The 25,746-nt window shown below is 43.7% G+C and overlaps 1 protein-coding gene across 4 annotated transcripts; it reads right to left on the bottom strand.

Moving 5' to 3' along the window:
* On the bottom strand, positions 1–22,235 carry CHRNA5 (cholinergic receptor nicotinic alpha 5 subunit). Of its 4 annotated transcripts, none has more exons than XM_082237954.1 (6): positions 22,121–22,235; positions 14,626–14,777; positions 12,419–12,463; positions 12,038–12,147; positions 1,404–2,235; positions 1–891 (listed from the first exon to the last, which is right to left on the bottom strand). In XM_082237954.1, the coding sequence occupies exons 1-6, from the start codon at positions 22,203–22,205 to the stop codon at positions 730–732; spliced, it is 1,386 nt and encodes a 461-aa protein (XP_082094080.1). In that variant the 5' UTR covers positions 22,206–22,235; the 3' UTR covers positions 1–729. The 4 variants fall into 4 exon arrangements, with proteins under 4 accessions (XP_082094080.1, XP_082094081.1, XP_082094082.1 ...); XM_082237955.1 differs by having other exon boundaries at positions 1,413–2,235; XM_082237956.1 differs by lacking the exon at positions 22,121–22,235 and adding an exon at positions 21,697–21,912.
* Positions 22,236–25,746: the final 3,511 nt, after the last annotated feature.

Genomic DNA, 25,746 nt, shown 5'->3' with positions numbered 1-25,746 from the left:
ATGAGCTATGAACAGGCCAGTTTCAGATCACAAACTTGCTAGATTACTTTAAGCCACCCACTCTCAGCCCCCGTTTGAGGATTATAATAGTGCCCTGTCTTACCGAAGCCTTGTACGGGATTACTAAGGCTTAACATGTTTAGCATTATTCATATATCCTGCCTCTCTCAATGTGGCTTACAAAACACAATACAGGAGCGGAAGAGAACATGCCACCCATACGGGGTGGGATCAGGTTTGTTCAGAGAGAACTTCCTCTCCTTGTCCTTGTTCCTCCCTGGGGATACACCTGGCAGCAGCTCCCTCCCAACTCTTCTTAGGCAAGGGGGAAGGGCTGAGCAGTTGGATCTCGTTCCGCTTGATGAAGTAGCCTTCCAATGCTGGCAGATGGCAGGTAGCAGGTCTTAAAAGTGATTATTATTAGTATTTACATTTGGAGTGTCCTTTACTCTACATTGCCCCTCACTTATTCCACAGGTGGTTTTAGGGCACATCAAGGCAGCAATGGCATACCAGTGAGCTCTAATAGGAAAGCAATGAACTAACACTTAAGGGGGAAAAATGCATATGTCCTAAGAGGTCCATGCTTAAACATAAGCATGAACTCCAACCCACATCTTCCAAGATTTCAGAACTGTAGATTAAAATGTGCCAGATAATTTCACTACTATTTACCTCTAAGATTAATACTTCTAGAAAGACTGGTACAATTTTGTCCTCATCACACACTTATTTGTTGGTGCTTCCAATATGGACTGGGACTATTATGTTTGCCCACTTGTGGATTACAGGAATAAATAGAGCCAGCGATCCAATAATTGAAACCAGAAGGAACGTCCATAAGAACACACGATCAAGCACCTGAGCTATAAATTTCCAGTCTTCAACAACCTAGAGAGAGAAGAAAGAAAATCAGTACCTTTTCTGAAATACACTCCAGAATATTTGTATACACACTACAACTAAAGAGTAATAAAAATGGCACAAACCCTACTGTCTCTCTTATCGGGCTAGGTGCAAAATTAAATTGCCCCAAACATAATTTATTGTGGCTCCCTTTATATCATAATGAAATGGTTGTTCCTAAGGAGTAGCCACGTATGATTTAAAATGGGGCAGGGAGCCTATTTGTTGCACCACAAAGGCATAACATTTTAAATAAGGATTTCTGCATTATCTCTGAAAGTGTCCATTTTCACCTTTGAAATTATTCTCATGCAAAAGTTGCCTAGTTACTTCTATTAGAGATCATGCTGTCTGAAAATATGAGATATCTACAGTGCAGGATATATCTGACATGAGCAGGCAAGGATTTTACTTATGATTAACTCTACAACTGCACATGCTCCTGTCCCAGACTGCCAGCCTCAAGAGCTGACTGCAACGTTAACTAATACACACACCTCACGTACTTCGTTCTCCTTGACAATGTGCCTTGTAATATATCGGATAGAATTTAGGGCGGCTTCCAGGGTAATCCGAGATGCCTCCGCACCATCCGCATTGTTGGCATCCCCCTCCTGAGTGAAATACCTGTCGACGTGGCTTCTCATACAAAGCAGTTTTGGAAGTTTGTGAAGGAATATCCTGCGGACCCAAGGTGCCATTGCATTGTGCGTAGACGAGGACCGATGGTGAACGTTAATAGCAAAGACAGTTATTACAATGGATAATGTAACAAATATCATCGTGAATACCAAGTACTCGCCGATAAGAGGTATAACTTTGGAAGATGACGGTATGATCTCTTCAATGACAAGCAGAAAGACCGTTAAGGAAACCAGAACTGATGTGCACAAAGAAATTTTCTCACCTTCATAAGACGGAAGGTAAAAGACAAGGACGGTTAAGAAGGACAACCCTATGCAGGGAATAATAAGGAACAGTGTGTAAAAGAGAGGCAAGCGTCTAATTATAAATGAGTAGGTAATAAATGGATACCAGCAACACCCATCAGTTCTGTTCCCTCTGATTCCTGTTGCCATTACTATTTCCCATTCCCCATTATCAAAGAAATCTCTCTTGTCTACTTCATCATCCACTAGAATTATGTCAACTTGTGAGCCATCATACGTCCAGGATCCAAACTTCATGGAGCAGTTCTGGCGGTCAAATGGAAAGTAAGTGACATCTATGGTACAGGAACTTTTGTAATTTGCTGGAGGAGTCCAAGCAATTGTGCCATCATGTTTCACTACTGTTTTTGTAGATGTTCCTTCAAAACGACCATCTGCACTGAAAAAAATGTTCAATGAAAAGTTATTTAAAAATGTAACACGCTGAAGTTATTTTCCTCAAACATTTTACTTGGTTAATTTCAGATGTTTATGTGACGCTCTTAACAGTGGCACCCAGTACAGAATGAGGTCAAAATAAATGGTTTTTTGTATTTTGTTTGAAAACAACAAACAATGCACACTAACAATCCAGCAAGACTATCGTTACCTTGAAGCCATTGCTCTTGTGCTGGGAAGAGAACTGACGGGAAAGGTAGGAGAAATACCATATTTTTCGCTCTATAACACGCACCCGACCATAACACGCACATAGTTTTTAGAGGAGGAAAATTCGTAGGCATGCCACCCGTAGGCATTCCCTCCATAACACGCACAGACATTTCCCCTTACTTTCTAGGAGGAAAAAAGTGAGTGTTATGGTGCAAAAAATACGGTACCCTTTGATGTGGGCAAATGAGGAATGGAGACAGGGAGTCACCCAAAACTCTAGCTCAAGAACCCATACACATTCAGAGACTGCAAAGAAGGAATGGTTCTTATATTTGGTTTGAAATCGACAAGCAAGGCATTTGCTGTATTAAAAGTGGTCTGCTAAATGGGCTTTCTGCAAGCTAGAGATTTGTTTGAAGAACGATTTCACCCATTCTTTGTTTGTAATATATTTAATTGATTTATACCAAGTTATGCTGAAGGTATTGGATGTCAAGATCCATAATAAAGGTCTTTTATTCTTTCCTGCAAATTCATGTAAGAGTTAGTTCTAGGACTCTAAGCGGCATGATCAGTCCTGAGACTACTTTGGAGGGCCCCATATGCTATGGCTGCTAAGGTCGCACGCAAAGCTCTGCAATTTATATGCGGCAGCATTTCCAGCACACAGAGGAAAGCTGAGCTCCAAAACTTTCTGAAGACACCTATTTCAAGGAGTGACTCCTTCCTCAGCTTAAACCTGTAGTAAGTGCCTGAGGGCCCCGCTCCTGCCACTCACCACCTGGCCCAGGGCGGGGCCTGACAGGCCTCACAAGGGCGGGTGCTGCTACTGCTGCTGCTGTCCAGGAGGACTCGGAGGGGTGCAGAGTTCTTTTTAAAATGTTTTAAAATTTTCTTTTTCCTTTTTGAATTTTTTGTATGTGGGGGTGGGGGGGATGGATGTTTGTTTGGGCTTGGGAATTTGTTTGATTTTGATGTATTTGTAATTTTTACAGTTTTTTGTTTGTATTGTTTTATTGTGGTTTGTTTGGGGTTTTTTAAGGGGTTTTTTGTTCTTAAGGGGAGGGGTCAGGGCTGCCAGGGAGTGGGTCCCACGGGGGGGGGGGATGCACTGGGACAACTGATCTCAGTGATCATGGGTAGGAGGAGTTATGCTAAGACCAGACCATGTCATTACCGAGGAGGCAGGTTTAGTTGTTGTCTGAAGACTCCGGGTCTGGTCCCGACCAGACAGATACTGGAATCAGCAAGGGATACCCACATGACCTAAAGGTGCTGCTGTGCAATGCCAGGTCAAGGATTCACAAGACCACTGCCATCCATGACTTGATCATGGATGGAGGACTTGACCTGGCATGTGTGACAGAGACTTGGTTGGATGAAGCAGATGGGCCTGTTCTTGCCGCTGCTTGTCCACCAGGTTTCTCTTACGCAAAGCAACCCAGGTCATGTGGGCGGGGAGGGGGGGTTGCAGTGATTTTTAGGAAGTCATTAGTTTGCACCAGGCGTCCTATTGGGAAGACCCAGTTCTCTGAGTGCATGTTCTGGAAGTTGGGCAATAGGGGCAGTACAGGATTCCTTTTGGTGTACCGACCTCCCCGCTGCGCCAAGGATTCCCTGCCCGAGCTGTTTCAGGTTGCGGCGGATGTTCTCCTGGAGACACCTAGTTTGGTTGTCCTAGGGGATTTTAACATCCATGCCGACACGACCTTACAAGGGGCCGCTCGGGACTTCGTGGAAAGCTTGGCCTCCATGGGGCTGTCCCTGAATAAGTCTGGCCCAACCCATAGCCGTGGACATGCCTTAGACCTGGTATTCACCTCCATGGATGTTGGTGTTCTGACACTAAGTAAAAGCGAAACCAAAGAAGTGCCATGGTCAGATCACTTCCTGGTGCAACTGGACTTCTCTGCGACCCATCCCCTCTGCAGGGAGGTGGGACAGATTCGGATTGTCTGCCTCCGCCACTTAATGGATCCAAATGGTTTCCAGGGAGTGGTAGGGGATGTTTTATCCCATGTTGATGGCCTTTCAGCTGATTCCCTGGTGGCACGCTGGAATGTGGAGTTAACCAGGGCTATTGATTGTTTGGTCTGAAGTGCCCTCTCCAATTGCATGGAGCCCGGACAGCCCCGTGGTTTTCCACAGATCTGAGCGCAATGAAACAATCGTTGAGATGGCTAGAGCGCCGGTGGCAGATAACTGATTCTGAAGCTGACCAGACACGGGTTAGAGCTCAATGTCGAGCCTACCAAGTGGCGATAGTGACGGCGAAGAAGACTTTCTTCACCACCTCTATTGCATCTGCAGAAAACAGCAGCAGGAGACTTTTTCAGGTGGTTTGCAATTTAGCGGAACCACCTGTTACATCAGGGCCCAGTACGGGCCACATGATCTCCTGCAAGTTTTTTGCAGATAAAGTCGCTCAGATTCGGGAAGAGGTAGACTCCACCGTGGGAGCAGGGCCGGGGCGGGAGAGTGCTAGAGTCCTGTCTAGTCAAGTTGTGTTGGATCAATTCCAATCTGTTACCTCCAAGGATGTAGACAGGCTGTTTGGACGAGTGAAACCAACCACCTGTCTCCTGGATCCTTGCCCATCCTGGCTTATAAAAGCTAGCCAAGAAGGGCTGGTGATGGGCTTCGCGGGGTGGTGAATGCTTCTCTCTGTAAGGGAGCCTTCCCAGACCCGCTGAAAGAGGCGGTTATCAAACCGCTTTTAAAAAAACCATCTTTAGATGCTGCCAATATGGCCAACTATTGCCCAGTCTCAAATCTTCCATTCTTGGGCAAGGTGATTGAGCGAGTGGTTGCTGAACAACTCCAGGCACGCCTGGAAGAAGCGGACCATTTGGATCCCTTCCAGTCGGGATTCAGGCCTCATCATGGGACTGAAACTGCCTTGGTCGCACTGGTTGATGATCTCCGGCGGGCTAGGGACAAAGGTGAGAGCTGTTTCCTAGTTCGGCTGGATCTCTCAGCAGCTTTTGACACCATTAACCATAACATCCTTCTGGACCGTCTAGAGGTGTTGTGATTGCAGAGTCCTTTGCACAACGGAATGACGAACAGTACGTGCCACATGCTTAAAGTTGCTTTATTTTCAGTTCATTGTTGAGAAATTACAAACATGCATCTTGCCTCTGCTGGAGCAGAGAAGCAACCGTCCTTCTCCTCGGAATAACGAACACCGAGAGAGACAGTGAAAAACAGGAAACCAGTGTACGTCACATCCAGCTTCCCATTCCCGTGGGAAAACCCAACAGTACTCTGACTGTGGAATGTAAACATTGTCTTGTGACAAGCACTCTGCTGCACAGTGAAGAGAGCAGAAACCAACATCCTCCCCCTTTCTGTGAACATCACTGGGCAGCGTGTTCGTACAATATCAGTACAAACCCAACTTCTGTACATAGGTACAGTGTTGATCCCTTGATACAATCTTGGACAATACATCAGCAGGAATTTCATTACCTGGCATATAGGACACCGTTACGAGTCCCTTCTGAATATGTTCCCTAGCATGTTGCAACTTCAATTGCAAGTGCTTCGTGCTTTGCTTACAACCTTCCGAATTCAGCAAAGCCAAACATGCTTTATTGTCCTGGTAAACCTGGATTGGACATTTGACAGGAATTTTCATGTCTTTGCACAATTGTAACAACCATTCACAATCCTTAAGTGAATAAGACAGTGCATTCAGTTCAGCTTCACAAGTACTTAAGCTAATTGTTGTTTGCTTCTTGCATGACCAATCAAAAAGACCCTGATTGTACATGTAGCAAACTCCAGACGTACTTTTCCTGTCTGTAGTGTCACTTCCAAAACTTGCATCTGCAAAAATCTCAAGACCACCAGACTTCTGATTGTTAAATATCAGTCTGTAATGCATAGTGCCTTTCAAATAGCGTGCTATGCGTTTCAGAGCTTTCCAATCCTTAACAGAAGGATTGTTAACTTGTCTGCTTAGCAAATTACAGCTAACAGCAATGTCAGGTCTTGAACATCTGGCAATGAAGTTTAGCTTGCCTAGCACACTTCTGTACAGTGTAGTGTCAGAAAATGCTTCTTCAGTGTCTTCTACCTGATAACCTGTTGTCATGGGTGTGTCTACAGGGTTAGCATCCATCAGGTTTAGTTTGCTTAACACATCAGCAATTTTCCTTGACTGGTGTACTAGAATGTTACCACTTTGATCTTTCTCTATTTCCAGAGATAGGTAGTTGTTTACCTCACCAAGATCTTTCATGTCAAAGTGCTCTTTCAGTTGAGCTAGGGCGTTATTGTACATTGTGACATCTTTCCAAAAGAATAAAATATCATCAACATAAAACAAACAATATAGCTTCTTTTGCCCCTCCTCTTTGACAAATACACATGGATCAGCTTTCCCTTGTTGAAAACCTAGAGAAAACAATGCTTCAGTGAGTTTTGTGTGCCAACACCGTGCACTTTGTTTGAGACCATAAAGGGACTTCTTTAGAGCACAAACAAATCCCTGTTTTACCTGTACGCCATCAGGTGGAAGCATATAAAGTGATTCACCTAGAGATCCGTACAAAAACGCTGTATTCACATCGTGGTGACTAATGTGTAGATTCTCCTCTGCAGCTAGCTTGAGCATAAGCCTAATGCTCTCATACCTCACCGTGGGTGAGTAGGTCTCGTGATAGTCTTCACCTGGTACCTGTGCAAAACCTCTGGCTACCAATCTGGCTTTGTGTCTGACTATCTTGCCATTTTGATCAGTCTTCGCTTTGAAGACCCATTTGCTTCCAAGCAGTTTCATTCCTGGAACTACTGGAACTAGCTCCCAAGTTTTGTTCTTTTCTAAGGAATCAAGCTCAGCCTTCATAGCATTTAACCATGGCTCAGCTTCCTTAGAATCCAAATCCTGGATTTCTTGGAAACTTGAAGGTTCAAATACCTTCTTGGAGCTTTTAACAGCTGCTACTGCTGTCTTAGCAAATTCATCAGCAAATCTCTTTGGAGGTCTGCCTTTTGTGGCTCTTTGTGACCTGCGAATCAGCCTTTGGTCTTCAACACTCTCCTCTTCCTTCTTAGGAGAAAAATGGCCTATTGTGAACAATGGTTCTTCCAATTCCTGATCAGAGCTTTCAGAGGGTCGCATAGAGGCTTTTGCACTCTTGAAATCCTCTGAAGTATCCGATTCAGTTTCAGACTCAGAATCAGAACCTTCATCAGTGGGTGTGGGTTGTTGTTGCTTATCCTCAGTCTCATCACTGTCATCAGGATAACATTGAAAAATTCCCACGTTCTCCCCCCACTTGGCATTGTACTCAACACTTCTTGTGAGCCTAATTGTCTTAGAGTCAGTCATCATTATTCTGTAAGAACCTTTCTGATAACCTAGAAAGATACCATGCAATCCACGTTTGCCTAACTTGGAGCCTTGTGGTGAGTGAATCCACATGTCAGAACCAAAAATTTTCATGTGTTTGATGTACGGTTTCTTGCCAAACATCTTTTCATACGGGGTACAACCAATCGCTGAAGATAACCTGCGATTGTAACTGTAAACAAAACACGAGAGAGCTTCGGCCCAATAACTCTCTGGAAGATTTGCATCATGCAGCAAGGTTTTTAACCCTTGAAGCAATGTTTGATTTGCCCTTTCGCAAAGTCCATTTTGCCATGGCGAGCGAGGACTGGACAAATCGTGTTGAATTCCTTTCTCAGTCAGAAAAGCTTCAAACTGCTGAGAAGTAATTCTCCCCCGCGATCTGTGAAAAGAATTTTTATCTTCTTACCATGCACATTTTCCAACCAAGCACAGAATTCCTTGAACCTTGGAAAAGCCTCTGATTTCTGCTTGAGATTATACACATAAATATACCTGGAAAATGCATCAATGAGAACCATGAAGAACCTATTTTCACCCAAAGAGGGCGATAGTGGACCAACTAAATCAGCATGAACAATCTGGTATGGTTCTGTAGCTTGCCTACTAGACACCTTACCTTTCGCAGCCATTTTCACCTTGTTTGCTGCGCATGCCTTGCACTTCATGTGGTACCTGCAGGGTTTAATAGTCATACCTTCAACCAAGGTAGGCATTTTAGATACTGCCTCAAAATGCAAATGACCAAATTTCCTGTGAAAATCATGAATACATCCTGCATGCAAACTTTTGTTAGAACCTGCAATGCAACAAGTCTCATTCTGCACAACATCATCATAATACAAAACAAACAAACGATCAACACATTCAGCATGCAATACATAATCGTCTTTCTTTGTGATGGTGCATTTCTTGTTCTTGAAGGAAACGTCAATGTTCCGTTCATTCAGCTGCATCACACTTAGAAGATTGTGTGTGGCATCTGGAACGTAAAGTACATCCTGTATCGTTAAGTCCAAACTGTGAAGAACAACAGTTCCGTAGCCTTGACTGGGGATCGTGTGGTCATCCGCCTGGTGAATCGCACCTTCCTGCGGTGTAAAAGACACGAACAGTCTCTTGTCGTTGCACATGTGGTGGGTAGCTGCTGAATCAACAACGAAGAAAGATCTAGACGTCTTCTGGACCTTTGCAACCTTTGGAGTGAAGCGTGAGATCATTGCCTTGTGCTGCGTTGTCCTGGACACCGGACCTTTGCCTTTGCTTTGGCCTTTTCCACGCGATGAGCTTCCGCTGCACTGCTCTGTCTTGGCCTTGGGATATCTGCATTCCCTCTTCATATGGCCTAGACGTCCACACGAGTAGCATTTCACTGCCTTCAAAGCTTTGGCGCCCTCTGGTGGTTCCACTGCACTCTGGGATGACGTCTGTGAAGACTCCCCCTTTCCCATGCAGCTAGCACCCCGGCGATCTGCTTCATTCTGGATCACGGCAGTAACATAGGCTACTGTGAGCTGAGCAGTTGGTTGAACAGCAATCTGAGTGGCAACGGACTCCCAACTTGGACCCAAAGAATGTAGTATTATAAAGGAATACACAGCCTCTGGAAAGTTGAGTCCTCTCTGTTGCAACTCATGTCTCAGATTCTGCATCTCCATCAGATGTTTACGCACATCTCCACCTTCAGCAAGAGCCATATCATGCAGCTTGGCATAGTAGTACATTGAGGAACCAGCTTCTGTCCTCAAGTGAGCTTCTCTTAAAGAGTCCCAAATTTCTCTGGCTGTGGTCTTTCCACGCAACAGACAGAGCTCTTCTGGGGATACTATCAACGTAAGCGTTCCCCTTGCTTTGGAATCCTTAGCAGCCCATTGAGCTGTAATTGGAGCTGGGGGGTTGTCTGTAATAACATTAAACAGACCTTCTTTCCGCAGAATTGCCTCTGCATACTGCACCCACTCCGTGTAATTTTTCTTATTGAGCTTAGGAATCCCAAAAGCTTCAACCAGCTTTGCACTTTCCATCTCTGCTGTTTTAACCAAGCTGCGTAACACTTACAGCAGCGTCCAAAAGCACTTGTGAAAAGTACTTTCGCTTTCTCAGCCACCAAGCCTGTGAGCTTATGCCTTAAACTGTATCGCGGCAAAACGGCTTTAAAAGTACAAAGTCCAGCCATAAAACCATAAATTAGAAACTGGCAGGCTGCCAGGCTGCTCCGGGCAGCATGAGCACATACCTTCATCAATCAAACTTGACGCGCAGAGCAGATAACGCCGTCCGTTTCTCTGTACCTCTGCCGGCATTCCTCAGTTTGATTTACGTCTTTCTGGGCCCGATAACCAAAATGTTGTGATTGCAGAGTCCTTTGCACAACGGAATGACGAACAGTACGTGCCACATGCTTAAAGTTGCTTTATTTTCAGTTCATTGTTGAGAAATTACAAACATGCATCTTGCCTCTGCTGGAGCAGAGAAGCAACCGTCCTTCTCCTCGGAATAACGAACACCGAGAGAGACAGTGAAAAACAGGAAACCAGTGTACGTCACATCCAGCTTCCCATTCCCGTGGGAAAACCCAACAGTACTCTGACTGTGGAATGTAAACATTGTCTTGTGACAAGCACTCTGCTGCACAGTGAAGAGAGCAGAAACCAACAAGAGGGTCTGGGAGCTGGGGGCACTGTTATACGGTGGTTCCGCTCCTTCCTCTTGGGCTGTGTTCAGAAAGTGGTGGGGGGGAATGAGTGTTCAGACCCCTGGGCTCTCACTTGTGGGGTGCCTCAGGGTTCTGTCCTCTCCCCCATGTTTTTCAACATCTACATGCAGCCGCTGGGAGAGATCATCAGGGGGTTTGGGCTGGGTTTTCATCAGTATATGCGGATGATACCCAGCTCTACCTCTCTTTCAAATCGGAACCGGTGAAGGAGGTGAAGGTCCTGTGTGAGTGTCTGGAGGCGGTTGAAGGATGGATGGCGGCTAACAGATTGAGGTTGAATCCTGACAAGACAGAAGTACTGTTTTGGGGGGAAGGAGGCGGGCAGGTGTGGAAGACTCCCTGGTCCTGAATGGGGTAACTGTGTCCCTGAAGGACCAGGTGAGCAGCCTGGGAGTCACTCTAGACTCACAGCTGTCCATGGAGGCACAGGTCAATTCTGTGTCCAGGGCGGCTGCCTACCAGCTCCACCTGGTACGCAGGCTGAGACCCTACCTGAGACCAGAGTGGTGCATGCTCTGGTTATCTCTCGCTTGGTCTACTGCAATGCGCTCTATGTGGGGCTACCTTTGAAGGTGACCCGGAAAGTACAACTAATCCAGAATGCGGCAGCTAGACTGGTGACTGGAAGCAGCCGCAGAGACCATATAACACCAGTCTTGAAAGACCTACACTGGCTCCCAGTACACATCCAAGCACAATTAAAAGTGTTGGTGCTGACCTTGAAAGCCCTCGGTCCTCAGTCCAGTATACCTGAAGGAGCGTCTCCACTTCCATCGTTCTGCCCGGACACTGAGGTCCAGCGCTGAGGGCCTTCTGGCGGTTCCCTCACTGCAAGAAGCCAAGTTACAGGGAACCAGGCAGAGGGCCTTCTCGGTAGTGGCACCCGCCCTGTGGAACGCCCTCCCACCAGTTGTCACAGAGAAAAATAACTATCAAACTTTTAGAAGACATCTAAAGGCAGCCCTCTTTGGGGAAGCTTTTAATGTTTAATAGGTTATTGTATTTTAGTGTTTTGTTGGAAGCCGCCCAGAGTGGCTGGGTAAACCCAGCCAGATGGGCAGGGTATTAATAATAATAATAATAATAATAATAATAATAATAATAATATTACTGTTCTGCTTGCATTTCGCTATCTCTTATAACACTCCACTTTTGCTCTTACAAAATGAATGGCTAAAGGGTCCCTTTTACTTATTTTATCTAACAAAGACCATGAGGCTGCCATTTAGTGAGATGCAAATCACTCAGTGTTCTGTGGAATGTCTCTTTCACCACACAGCACACATAACTGAAGAAAATACATCTCTCCAGCAAACATAATATATTTCATGGTTTGAAACTATTACTCTCATTTGAAAATTCTGCATGAATGCCATGCTATCGTGCCAAATATATCATTTCAGAAAAAAAAGATGCTCTCAACTCTAGCAATTTCAAAATACAACTTATTCAAATTATTTCTCTCTTTAATTTTTGCAACGGTAATAATTGTGTTAAAAAACATTAAATACTTACTTGTCATACAAAACAATATCTGGGATCCATATAGAATCTGAAGGGACACGGATAGATGTTATTCCAGCATAATCTTTAGGGTCCCACTTCAGTTTTACATCAATCCATTCCTACAAAGAGAGTAAAGATAGTATTAACTGATAAACTAATTTATTTACTTTACAGTGCAATTATATACAGGTCTATTGAGAAATAAGCACCACTGAATTCAACGGGATTTATTCCCAGAATAGTGTGCATAGGATTTCATCACCGCTGTAGCAACCTGGTTATTTGAGTTTACACTGAATAATACACCTCAGTTGCAACCAAACAGTATAAATCAACATCCCTCCCAAGATCATGGTTACAGTCCAAACTTTTTCCTAATATACTACTCACCTGCTTCAACCAAACATTTGTTGTCATCAGTTGATTTTTCTCATCCTATTGAGAGAAAAAGGCATTTTATATGAATGACAGTACACTTCTCTCACTTCCAGATAGCGGTCAATTAACATATGGCATATATTCTACAGGTCTCACCAGGGCAGGCTCCAGGCTGACACCTGAATTTCCCAAAATGCCCCAGACTAACGCTATGTTTTGGTTGCTCTGGGGCATTGGAGGAACTTTAATCTATTTATTATTGGCTGGAAAGTTTTTCTTTCCTTTTCAAAACCTTTTTTTAATTTTTCAACACAAGAGTGTGGAAAGTCATCAGAGAAATACTTACATAATAATTACAATTCTACATAGGTTTATTAAACTAACATATTATTTAGGACAGGATATTTTTTTTAGGTGCAGGTAAGAAGTCGTGCAGGTCAAACATAAGATAAAAGTCCCAATTGTTCTACTGGTTCTTACCCTTGCATCACATGAATCTCGTGGGCTATCTTTTCAGCAGTTGTGAGGTTCAGTAAGTTTTTATACCACAACTCGAGAGACATATCATTTAAGTTATTCCATTTTTGTGGAAAAGAAAGTCTGGCAGCTACAAGGAATCAAGTTAGCAGTTCCTTTGAAGATAATTGTTTGAGAGAATCATCTCATACAGTGAAGGCTGTGAAGGTCCTGCATGAGTGTCTGGAGGCGGTTGGAGGATGGATGGCGGCTAACAGATTGAGGTTGAATCCTGACAAGACAGAAGTACTGTTTTTGGGGGACAGGAGGCGGGCAGGTGTGGAGGATTCCCTGGTCCTGAATGGGGTAACTGTGCCCCTGAAGGACCAGGTGCGCAGCCTGGGAGTCTACGTACCAGCTTCATCTGGTACGTAGGCTGAGACCCTATCTGCCCATGGACTGTCTCGCCAGAGTGGTGCATGCTCTGGTTATCTCCCGCTTGGACTACTGCAATGCACTCTACGTGGGGCTACCTTTGAAGGTGACTCGGAAACTACAACTAATCCAGAATGCGGCAGCTAGACTGGTGACTGGGGGCGGCCGCCGAGACCATATAACTCTGGTCTTGAAAGACCTACATTGGCTCCCAGTATGTTTCTGAGCACAATTAAAAGTGTTGGTGCTGACCTTTAAAGCCCTAAACGGCCTCGGTCCAGTATACCTGAAGGAGCGTCTCCACCCCCATCATTCTGCCCGGACGCTGAGGTCCAGCGCCAAGGGCCTTCTGGCGGTTCCCTCATTGCGAGAAGCAAAGCTACAGGGAACCAGTCAGAGGGCCTTCTTGGTGGTGGCGCCCGCCCTGTGGAACGCCCTTCCAGCAGATGTCAAAGCAATAAACAACTACCTGACATTCAGAAGACATCTTAAGGCAGCCCTTAAGGGAAGTTTTTAATGTGTGATATTTTACTGTATTTTTGGTTTTTATGGAAGCCGCCCAGAGTGGCTGGGGAGGCCCAGCCAGATGGGCGGGGTATAAATAATAAATTATTATTATTATTATTATTATTATTATTATTATTATTATTATTATTATTTAAAAAGAGGTGCCGGAACTCTCCCACTTCTGTCTACACACAGAGGCCTCAGATACATGATAGAATAAGCAAGCTCCTCTGAAACCAGGGCTGGATTGTGAACATGCCTCTCACTTGCTGCACAGCTTCTCCTCTCCTGCGCAGCTCAAAGAAGCCATACTATTGCTTGACATGTCTTCCAAACCCAGGCTTACCAAGCGGTAAGTCAGAAATAACCTGAGAATGAATGCTGGCTTATTTGTAGCTTACAGCTCATTGTTTATTTGAAACAAATAAACCATTGACTGGATTTAGACAACACAACAAGGCATAGTATGGTTTGTATGAGCTACAAGAGGACACAATAAGCAAAAGGCATATTCATGATTAAACTATGCTTTAAAGCAAACTCTGGCTTTTTATAACATGCAAACCAGGCCTGTGGTTAGCACAGATAGCACATGAATGCACGGTTCCTTCCTGCTATCCTCTCAACAGCAAGTGACCAATAACACACGTACAACTTTTGCAACCCCAACACCCTGTGTGGAGCTATGGCATCCTCTTTATGAGGAGAAGAGGCTCTGTGAAAAAGCCAGGGATGCTGCTCAGACGATGCGCTTCTGACAAGCAACTACTTTACGCTGCTATGCCTATTTAAAGAGCAAACAGCAGAAGTTTCCAACGTACCACATCCACTAACTGGGAAATTGCAAGGCCAAACTTCACTTTGATTGTGTCGTTCAGACGCTCTACTGGGCGAACCCATCTTTCATAATCTTCAAATAAGTATTTAAACAGACGGTCTTCACTTTTAGCAATAAAGGAAGGTTCAGACATACCTGTACAGATGGAAAAGAGGTAACACAAACATTACAATTCTCCTACTTTGTATACAGATGGCAACCATTTTGCACGTGCTCGATTGGCACGTGACCACGGACGTGCGCGCCGTTTTTGGCCCTGGAAAGGGGTGGAACGGGGTAGGCTTACACCCGCTCCACTGACACACACGATGACATGGAACACAACCCGTGTAAACGGGGAATTGCCTGTATAGGAGGAAAGAAGAAGCAACAATTTATGCTTTTTGAAATTTGACTTATGACTTAATACAAGTAAGGTAAAAATGGGCATGATAGTCATGTCGGTTTGCATTTCTTGGTGCAGAAAGTATTGATCTAATGTGTAGAGATCTTTCCTATTCAAATTCATTCAATAGGTTTCTGGAAGCTTCTCTGTGTGAAAGTAGCTTCATGATGTTTGGGTTATACCTTCAGAGAAGCTAAGTATAGCTGACTTAAACTGGTTCTCTTATCTCTTTCTGTTAAGGTCATGCTGATATAGGCCAGAAGGAGCATGGGTCTTTCTTACTTTCTATCTCTCTTCCTTCTGGTGTGGTGCTCTGTACATAGCATGCTTAGCGTTATGGTTTAGTCTTCTTAGTTTTTGTAAGTGCTGCAACTGGATTGTTTATGGAATGTGCCAATCCTGAATGTATTGGATTTGTGACCATTATGCTCATCTGCCTTCAGTAGCAGTAAAGATCTGCTGGGTGAAATACAATTGCCTCTGGTCTATTTTTTTGGAACTCTGCATCGTGTTTAGGTTTTTCCTTCTCCAGAGAAGGCGCAACAATTCAGTGGATGAGAAGGGCAAGTACAGGCAATCTCCCATTTACGTGGGAGTTCCGTAAGAAGGGTATTTACAGCTTGGGAAGTGTATTGCATTTGTGGCCACAGATTATGACCCCACATACCCTGTTAACCATCCTGTGGGCTGTTTCATTCTCCTCCATGTAAATCACACTGCAAGGAAAAGTAACACTTTGCTAACTATAGTTTGGAGGTGTGGGTTGACACCTCCCAGTTTGCATGGACATTCGCTCTCTCTTTCGGTTTTGGATGTAGCTATGGTCAGCCTTATGGAGGCAGTAGTGTTTTTGCTAACCACAGTTAGCGCCAAAGAAAAATTTGCAACCATAGTTAGAAGTGGACTTGATACAGCTGACTTTGATTAATGCTAACATTAGTTCAAGTGTAATGCGGACCAGTTACCCCTGTAAATAACAGCTGTTCTGTCATGAAAATATTTTACTCTCACTTCAACCATTTGAATTTCACATTATCAATTTCTGTCTATGATACTCCATAGTCTGTCCTACACACCATTTATTGAAATACACCTGGAAAAACTGAGAGAAAACAGAGAAATCTACGCTATTGTTTGTATAGTCGTACCTTGGATCCCAAACGCCTTGGTACTCGGATGTATTATCTCCCGAAAGCTGCAAACCCAGAAGTGAGTGTTCTGGTTTGCGAACGTTCTTTGGAACCCAAACATCTGATGTGGCTTCCGCTCGGTTGCAGGAGCTTTGGTTTCTGAACGTTTTCGAAGTCGAATGGACTTCCGGAACGGATTCCGTTCAACTTTCAAGGTAACACTGTATATAAATCTGATAGTTTCCATGAAATATTAGCTTCTTCACCACTGCCACCACCCCGGCTGAAAAATCACATTATGCAACCTGGAGCAATTTGAGAAAGCCAACAGCAGTAGTAGATGCAGAAAATGTGAGTGCTGACACCACAATATTCTGCTAAATTTGGCTCAAATCCTAAATTTACCACAGTGTTCAAAAAGCTATAAAACTTTGATGCTGAAAACAGAATTTATAGGTAAACATCAGCAGAGGCTACCTCAGATGCCAAGGAGATAAAGAATTACACAACTTTTAGAAGACATCTGAATGCAGCCCGAGATTGGGATTTTTTTTATTGTGTTTCTGTATGCATGAGAGGCCTTCCAGAGTAGCTGGGGTGGCCCAACCAGATGGGCAGGGTATAAATGATAAAATAACAACAACAACATCTTGCAAGCTTAGCAATGAACCAGTGGGAAATATAAATTGTACCTGGTTGTTACAAGGAATGCAACTGGGTTGTATATTTATGCCTTTTTTAAAATTAAAAAATCTTATTGATTTTTCTCTCTCTCTCTCACACACACACACACACAAAATCTTAACATGTTTTAACTTAAAATGTAAATTGTTTCTCTGGTGACTTCCCCTCCTCCCTTTCCATGGTTTCCATATTTACCCTGACACGCTGCATCTTTCATCCATAGTCCTCCTATATTATTCAATACGCTTTCCTTCCCCTCTGTGCAGTGGCAATCTCAGATTAAGAGCTTAACAGAGCAGAGAAATGTTCCCTTCTGAATTATTTGGAAAGCAGTTGGCATTTTGTAGACATTAATGTAAGGACAATTATTCAAGTTGTGGCCTTGCAAGCTGTCTGGCAATAGCAATAATGCTGCGGTCGGCTGTCATACAGGCAAGCTTTAGAAAGGTCCCCTTGGGAATTTCACCAGCCATCTGTTAAGAGGTGCTGAAATCATGCCTAAATTTTAGTAAACACACTGATCCAGTGAATGCTGACTCAGATGTATTCATAGGGAATTCATAGGGAATTCAGTGCATGGGATTAAACCCCAAAATGACATACGTACATACATACATATGAACATTTTTATACCAAGCTGTTGAGTTTTAATCAGTGCGCCCAGAAGGCAATTGTTATGGGGGGAAAGGGGTCAAAGGAGACAATATGAAAAAAGAAAGAAGGATGCAAAGGAAAATGGCTGTAAGGTATTCCTATTATAGCCACACATAGTTTGTCTATTTTGTGAAGTTTATGAATGCAAATTGACATTTTATGTAAATGTATATGCAAATTAGGGACAGCCTTGAGGCTCCTAGAGAGTTGCAAAATCAATTCTCCAATGCAGCAACGCCTGCGTGCAGGTACATAATCTGTTATAGCCGCACTGTACTGTAAACTATTATTTTCCAGGCCAGTTACACAGAATTGTATTGCCAGCTCCACTGGCTTTCACAGTGATCATTGCCAACATATCCATATTAGCATTCTCATTTGGGGAGTTACATAAGCACTCCTCTTGCTCTAATTTCTCTGTAGCCTACTGGAAAATTTGCATTATTAGAAGTAGAGCGTAAGACAATCAAAGGAAAACCACAGGAGAAAAGCTTTCATATTTGAAACTAGCAGCTGCATCTCCTTTCTCAAAAACGTTTAATACTCTTGCTTGAGGATAAACATCTGTAGAGAACCATAATCACTTATGGTTTAATCAAAGACTTTGTAAACCGCATTTCAGAGCCAGTTATATAGGAAGCAGTTCTGCAGTCTTGCAACAAGGATTATGTGCACATTACTTTTTAATCTTAACTGGCACACACACCAATCCGATGCCAGTTTAAAGCAATTCCTTACAAATGGAATTTCCAGCAAAGTTCTCTGTGATGTTCTAGTACAGTGGTACCTTGGTTCTCAAACGCCTTGGTACTCAAACAACTTGGAACCCAAACACTGCAAACCCAGAAGTTAGTGTTTTGCAGACTTTTTTTGGAAGCCAAAGGTGCTCCGTTTTGAGTGTCATGCTTCTGATTTGAGTGCCACACTGAGGTCTGTTTTTGCTATTTTGTATTTTTGCGGCTTTTTTGTTTTGTTTTTGTGACTGTGTAGAACCCAGTTCAGCTACTGATTGATTGTGTGACTACAGTACATTGTTTATTGCTTTCATTTTATGGATCAATGGTCTCGTAAAAGACCATGTTAAATTCATGCTAAATTGCTGTTTTAGGGGTTGTTTTTAAAAGTCTGGAACAGATTAGTCCATTTGGCATTACTTTCTATGGGAAAGCACGCCTTCGTTTTGGAACGGACTTCCGGAATGGATTAAGTTTGAGAACCAATGTACAACTGTATGTTCTACTGAGTTCATCTGGGCTTATGCTGAGATTGCAACCTCATTTTAACAGCCTTCCTGACCCCAAATGTGATAAATCACTTTTATCGAGTGGCAAACACCATGCAAACTAGTTCATTATCCAATGCACTGTGGGACTGAGTTTGACAATACCTATGGCTGAGGTTGTACTCATGGTTAACAGGGATTGGGGCCTAAATCCAGTATTCAGGCCATAGGAGCTCAGCACCTCTCAGCTCAGCAAGAAGCAGAAAACTCCCACCTGTTGCCTCATAGCTACAGAATTAGGTTGAAATCCTATACACAGGTATTCCTGAGAAAGTCCCATCTGCTGGTCTTAACACCCAAGAGGGTCACGTCTCTATGGAAAGGTGTGTTTTTTCAAATATTAAGTCATTTAGGGCGGCTTCATTTTGGGCCAATGGAAGTTTCTGGGTTCTCTTCAAGAGCAGCCCATATACAGCACAATAGTAAAAATTTCAGATTGGATTACTGCCGAGTATGAATATAGTGGCCAGGTCATCTCTATCAAAGGGGGGGGGGCATGACTGGCAAACCAGACAAAGCTTGAAATGGGCCCGCCCAGCCTCTGACAATGATGAATCCAGAAGCAACCCCAGTCCATGGACCTGCTCCTTCCAGGGGAGCAAAACCAGCCAGAACAGGCAGTCTCCCCACTTCCTAGGCTCAAGAGTCTTTTCAGGATTCAGCTTCCATTACTGGTGCTCATCCAGTCCATCTCCATCTCCAAGCACCAGTCTAGCTCAACTGTCTCTCTCGATTCATATGGAACAGAAGGACAAAGGCAAACAACCAGATTTATACTATTGCTGTAACTGATGTCATGAAACAGAAGTTTGACTAGAAGCATCACTGCATTTCTTCCATTGCAATATTCAGTCTCCCATCTTTGCATTTTTTAAGTTAAAATGTTAAAATGCTCAACTTGATCTTCTCAATATTTTTCTTCTTCACATCACACCAAGCATTAAAACTGAACAAAAGTTTTGAGACAGTATTTTCATACCACCTCACACAGAAAGGAAGCTTAAATACTGCATTTCCGCAAATTAGCTATTATGACTCAAAATGCATACGTCGTTTTTCTTTTTATTTATTAAATGCCTTTCCCATCTACTTGGCAAGAATACATGGCAGTTCAAATACATCCAATAAAACAAAATTTTTACCAAGCTGGAGTCTACAGGATTCTATAGCCAGTCTTTCCACTGTAATCCTAATGCTTTCAGTTTTTGGATACATTTTTGTTTTGCTTTATTGTGCATTTCTAAACTAACTTCTGTTCTACTTATCTCTGGAAGAGTAGTTATTTAGAGATCCATTCTGTGTACCTCCTGAAGAAGATTCCCACGCCCCACATAAATGTATAGGAAGCAGCATCAGAACAGTAGCAGCAAAATGTGTATAAGGAAGCAAGAAAATATGGCAACTCTACCATTATGATTGTGTAAGATGGGCAAAAAGCAATATCCTTATAAGAACAAATTTGCTTGATTGTGTTTAACAAGGTAAAGGAAGGGACACAAATATGTACCAGAGCAGAGAATGTTCAATATATAAACATACATTAATAAAATAGGTAAGAGGGATTATGTATGAATAAAAACCAGAATGAAGCGTAGTCACAGCAGCATCAGTTTTTTCTGCAGAACAGAATTGCAAATCTGCTTCCACATTGTCTCCCTAGGATTACAATGCCAATGTTCAAAGCCCTCAATTGTCCTTCAAATAAGCCTTAAATCATCAGAAATCTCTCCAAAGCAAGGAAACATTCAGCATATAACATGTCACAAGCCTGTATCCACTTAAATGCTTGCAGGATTCTCATCCCCAACCAAAACAACCACCTTCAACAATTAGTTTTAAATTCCAGTATCCAACATCATCCCTTTGTAAAGACAAAAAACAGACTTCTGCATCTTTTCTGGATAGCCCACTGTAAAAGTTAGCCTAGAAAAGTCAGATTGACAAGTCTTTGCAGGGCAACTGCCCTGCCCAAAATGGGGGTGGGGGTAGTTATGGATAGGGAAAAGTCAAATGTGGTTGTTGTTTAGTCGTTTAGTCGTGTCCGACTCTTTGTGACCCCAAATGACTGATCATTTGATTGTTGTTAGCCGCCCTGAGCCCGGCTTCGGCTGGGGAGGGCGGGATATAAATAAAATTTATTATTATTATTATTATTATTATTATTATTATTATTATTATTATTATGGACCAGAGCACGCCAGACACTTCTGTCTTCCACTGCCTCCTGCAATTTGGTCAGACTCATGTTGGTAGCTTCGAGAACACTGTCCAACCATCTCGTCCTCTGTTGTCCCCTTCTTGTGCCCTCAATCACATCAGGGTCTTTTCCAGGGAGTCTTCTCTTCTCATGAGGTGGCCAAAGTGTTGGAGTCTCAGCTTCAGGATCTGTCCTTCCAGTGAGCACTCAGGGCTGATTTCCTTCAGAATGGATGGGTTTGATCTTCTTGCAGTCCATGGGACTCTCAAGAGTCTCCTCCAGCACCAGAATTCAAAAGCATCAATTCTTTGGTGATCGACCCTCTTTATGGTCCAGCTCTCACTTCCATACATCACTACTGGGAAAACCACGGCTTTAACTATATGGACCTTTGTCAAATACTCCCCTGCTAAAATCCTACTTTATCATAATTCTGAGCAAAATGACCCATGAAGATTGCTTGAATTATATGAAACTGTACAAAATGCTCTTCCTTCCCTCTCACAAGTTAGCAACCAATTTACAGCAGTTATGTGCATATTGACCCAGAAGCCTTTTAAAAATATAATTGGACCAACAAAGATCTCTGCATTTTTGTCCTAATTCCAAGGGATATGAATGTTGCCAACCCATTGCTGACTCTAGCCACTTACTTGGGAGCAAGGAGCATTTGAACTCAACGCGGTTTTCTTCTGAGTAGACATAAAGAGAAATGCCCTTACCTGGGATTCAATCCTTTGGAAAGCCAGGGTGGCTTCCTTCCCAGTGGACAAATATAGGATGAGGCTATTCAGCCCCGATTACGGTGCCCCCTTGTTCCAGGACCATCCCGCAAAACAGAAACACGCATTTACATAAAAGTTACTTTATCCGTTGTTATCATTACCACGGGCTCTGAACTCACCCCCCCCCCGCGAGGGCACGACTGGGCACCACTATATCCCGGGGGGGGGGGAGAGAGAACGGTCTGCACCCAAAAGAGCCCCGGGTCCGGCGGCACCTGGGAGGCGGAAGGGATTCCCCGGTCCCGCCCGCCCGCCCGCCCGCCCGGTGGATGGATCATCGCTCTGCCAGGAAGATCATCGCCCACCCAGCCGAGGGCCAGCGGCCCCAGTCCTCCCGCGTCCCCGCCGGGGCCCCGCTTACCCGGGGAAGGCGCTCCGCCCGCGCCGCCCGGCCCCGCCAGCAGCTGCAGGAGCAGCAGGAGGCTTCTCCGCCCGGAGCCCGCCATGCCTCGGCCAGGACGGAGCGGCGGCGCCTCCCGAGCCTCTGGCGGCGGCCGAGTAAGAGGAGGAGCAGGAGGAGGAGGAGGAGGAGGAGGCGCCGCCCCGAGTGGCCGCGGCGCGCTGCGCAAAGATCGGCGGGCGAAAAGACCTCCTGCCAGAATCGCCAGGACGCCCCCCAAACAAGCACACTTAGCACACGCACGCACCCCCCTAAATAATTACTTGCGCGTTTCTTTCTTTCCTTCTTGGGTATTTTTATTGGGTTTGACACCCCGAAAGTTCTTTGACTTCTCCAAAGCGCTCCCCAGAAATCCCGGTAATGACCTGGGAAATCCGGGCATATGGCAGCCCTGAATATAATGAACGAAGAGAAGGCAAGGGAGCCCCAAGGGTCATCTAGTCCCGCCCGCTATAATGGAGGGAATACCAATAAAACAGTGAGCAGAGGAGTGGTGATACAATGACTACTGCAAGCTACACAAGATAATATCACCAAGGCAACTGCCTGTAAACAAAATAAACATCCATAAAAATGGCAAAAGTTTCTTTCCCAAATCAGTTTTATCTTAACAGCAAACACAGAAAATAAAGAGTTCACTTGTAATATGTTGGTGGTTCAGTGCTCATTTCTTCTCTTTCCCAAATTAGATTTTATCTTAAACAATTGCAAGCACAGTAATAAATAGTCCACTTTTGATATAGCAGTAAATGATACACAAGAGAAGACAGTGTGTAAACAGCTTAAAGCAGGGGCATATCTACAAGAAAAAAGTGAGACAATAACTCGTCTATTTGCACATACAGTGGTACCTCAGGTTACATATGCTTCAGGTTACAGACTCTGCTAACCCAGAAATAGTGCTTCAGGTTAAGAACTTTGCTTCAGGATAAGAACAGAAATTGTGCTCTGGCAGTGCGGCAGTAGCAGGAGGCCCCATTGGCTAAAGTGGTGCTTCAGGTTAAGAACAGTTTCAGGTTAAGAACGGACCTCCAAAACGAATTAAGTTCTTAACCCGAGGTACCACTGTGCAGTCATACCTTGGGTTAAATATGCTTCAGGTTGAGCGTTTTCAGGTTATGCTCCGCGGTGACCCAGAAGTAACAGAATGCGTTACTGCCGGGTTTCGCTGCTCGCGCATGTGCAAACACTCAAAATGACGTCACGCACATGCGCGGAAGCGTCAAATCACAACCCGCACAGACGCACAGTCGCAGGTTGCGTTCTACTCAGGATACGAATGGGGCTCTGGAATGGATCCCGTTTGCATCCAGAGGTACCACTGTACCTAGTTAATACTCCCAGTCACTAAAGAGAACAATGTCCTTCCGTTTGTCAAACCTCCTTAGGAAACGTGGGCAGAGCTCACAAATTTAAAGACTCACAACGGCAGAAAGTCCACAAACAGCTGCATGTAATTACTTGAATCCTGTGAACTAATGTTGAATTTAGTCCACATGGAACTAGTGTGTTGAGTTTATAGCAGTCTTAACAGGGCGGGTGGTGGCACTAATGTATATCAACTGACAAAGGCAATCAATTAATTAAATCATGTTTCTGGTGCCACAGTTAGTGAATCCATTCGATTTCAGAATCATGGAGCTGTTAGGGACATGGTAAGAGGCACTTTCAATAGCAACAGCCTCCACACTTAAAGTGTTCCAGTGGTAGACAAGAAGTTTTCTGTTGTCTTTTAAAAGACCACCTGCCCTGTTAAGACTCATATTTCAGAACACCGACCCCACATTAGAGGCAACATCAGAGAGGCTCCGCTGGTTGAACAGTTCATTGAACAAAACCACACTTGTGATGACTGTCGCTTATTTGTTGTAAAGCACCTATCTTCAACTCTCTCCGCTGGCTTTAATGTGTCCAGATTACATTCCCAGATGGAGTCCTAATATATTTATAAACCCAATAAAAATACCTAAGAAGGAAACAAACAAACACATAAGTAATTACTTTGAGGGTATGCTATGGTTTAAGATAAAACTGATTTGGGAAAGAAACTACTTTTGCCATTTTTTATGGAAGTTTATTGTTTATAGACAGTTGCCTCGGTAATGGAGGGATGGCAGCTACAGAATCCGTGGCAGGTGGCAGATGCCTGGACATCATTCTGCCCCTTCCGAGACAAATAAACATCCCCTGAATACAGCGCAAAGATAAATAGGGTGGGAGTGATTCAAATGCATTATTTGGGTTATGTGAAAACGTGCACCTGGTCAAAGCACTGAGCTCACTGCAAATGATTGAGGTGTAACTTCTCCAGATCCTCTCGTGGGAAGGAGAGAAAGAAGCCATGACGCAACAGCAATTCCGCACAACATGTTGACCAATAAGTGTATGAATAATAGTATGTAAATACAGATAGATATTATGCACCAAGGACCACTGTGCCAGGCTGTTCCACAGTAGTTCAGCCTCACCTTGGGTCATTGACAGACTCCTTTTTCCCTTGGATGTAAACTCTGCTTCCCATAAAATAGATGCAAGTCCAGAGCCTCTGACTACCAGAACAGGATGCAAATATCTGGCTTGTGTGCAACGCGAATCATGAATCCTGTTGAGACTCAAGTCACCAGAATATGGGCAGGACTTAAGTAGATTTGAATAGTAAAAGACGAATCAACAGCACAAGGCCTATTTGCTTCTTCTCAGGTAACTGCAATAGGACTGTAGTGAAATCTTCTGCCTTATAGAAGTATTTAACAATATAATGGTTTCATATACATAAATATGGCTTTTATATGTAATTAGTGTTATTCATAACTAGACCAACAGTTTTCAAACACATCATTCCATAAAATTAATAACCTTTGATCTTCTCTTTTAAAAAAATGGCATTCGGGTTGTGTGAGTGAGTGGATATAATGCAGGAATCTGCTTATATATTACTTTCCTCTCCATCTATCATGCACTGGCTTGAGATATTGATTAGAAAGCTCTGCAATAAACCCCTGGCACTTGATTTATTTGACGGTTTTCTTCATTGCAGGGTCCCTGCTTCATATACATCAAAATCCTATATTGCACACAGGCAATTTGCAAAGAATATTACATGCCTTTGTCTTTCGTTTTACAATGTGTGCTCAACACAAAGAATTAGATGAAGCAATGTATTTTCTTCCAACAGCAAAAAAAATGTGTTATAGTGCTGCCCATCAAATTGCATTCAGCAATCAAGCCTTATTTGTGGAGCCAACCATTTCCTGAATCGGCTGCTAATGGATCTAATGACCTGCTGCAATCTTAATTGGCATAAATTAGCATATCCATTGAAAGTTTTTTCAGCTCTATTCTTTACCATTACTGTAATTTATTAGGTCAAACGTCTAGAACTTTCCCTGTGTGCACAACTTGGAGATTCTTGACCCCTGGTTTCCTTTTTCTAGGTGTTATGACAAATGATCATATATTTTCATGAAACCAGCTGCATTATACTAGGTCACACTATTGGTCTGCCTAGAGGATCACATGATTAGCACCCCCATCTCTTGCAGGTCAAGAGGGGCTGGCGTGCGTCTTGGGGGCAGGGCACCCAGCGT

This window comes from Podarcis vaucheri (genome assembly GCF_965113315.1).
Source record: "Podarcis vaucheri genome assembly, chromosome: 9".
NCBI classification, from domain to species: Eukaryota; Metazoa; Chordata; class Lepidosauria; order Squamata; family Lacertidae; genus Podarcis; species Podarcis vaucheri.
Note: the sequence above shows the minus strand (reverse complement) of the source record. Positions and strands in the feature narration are given on the sequence as shown.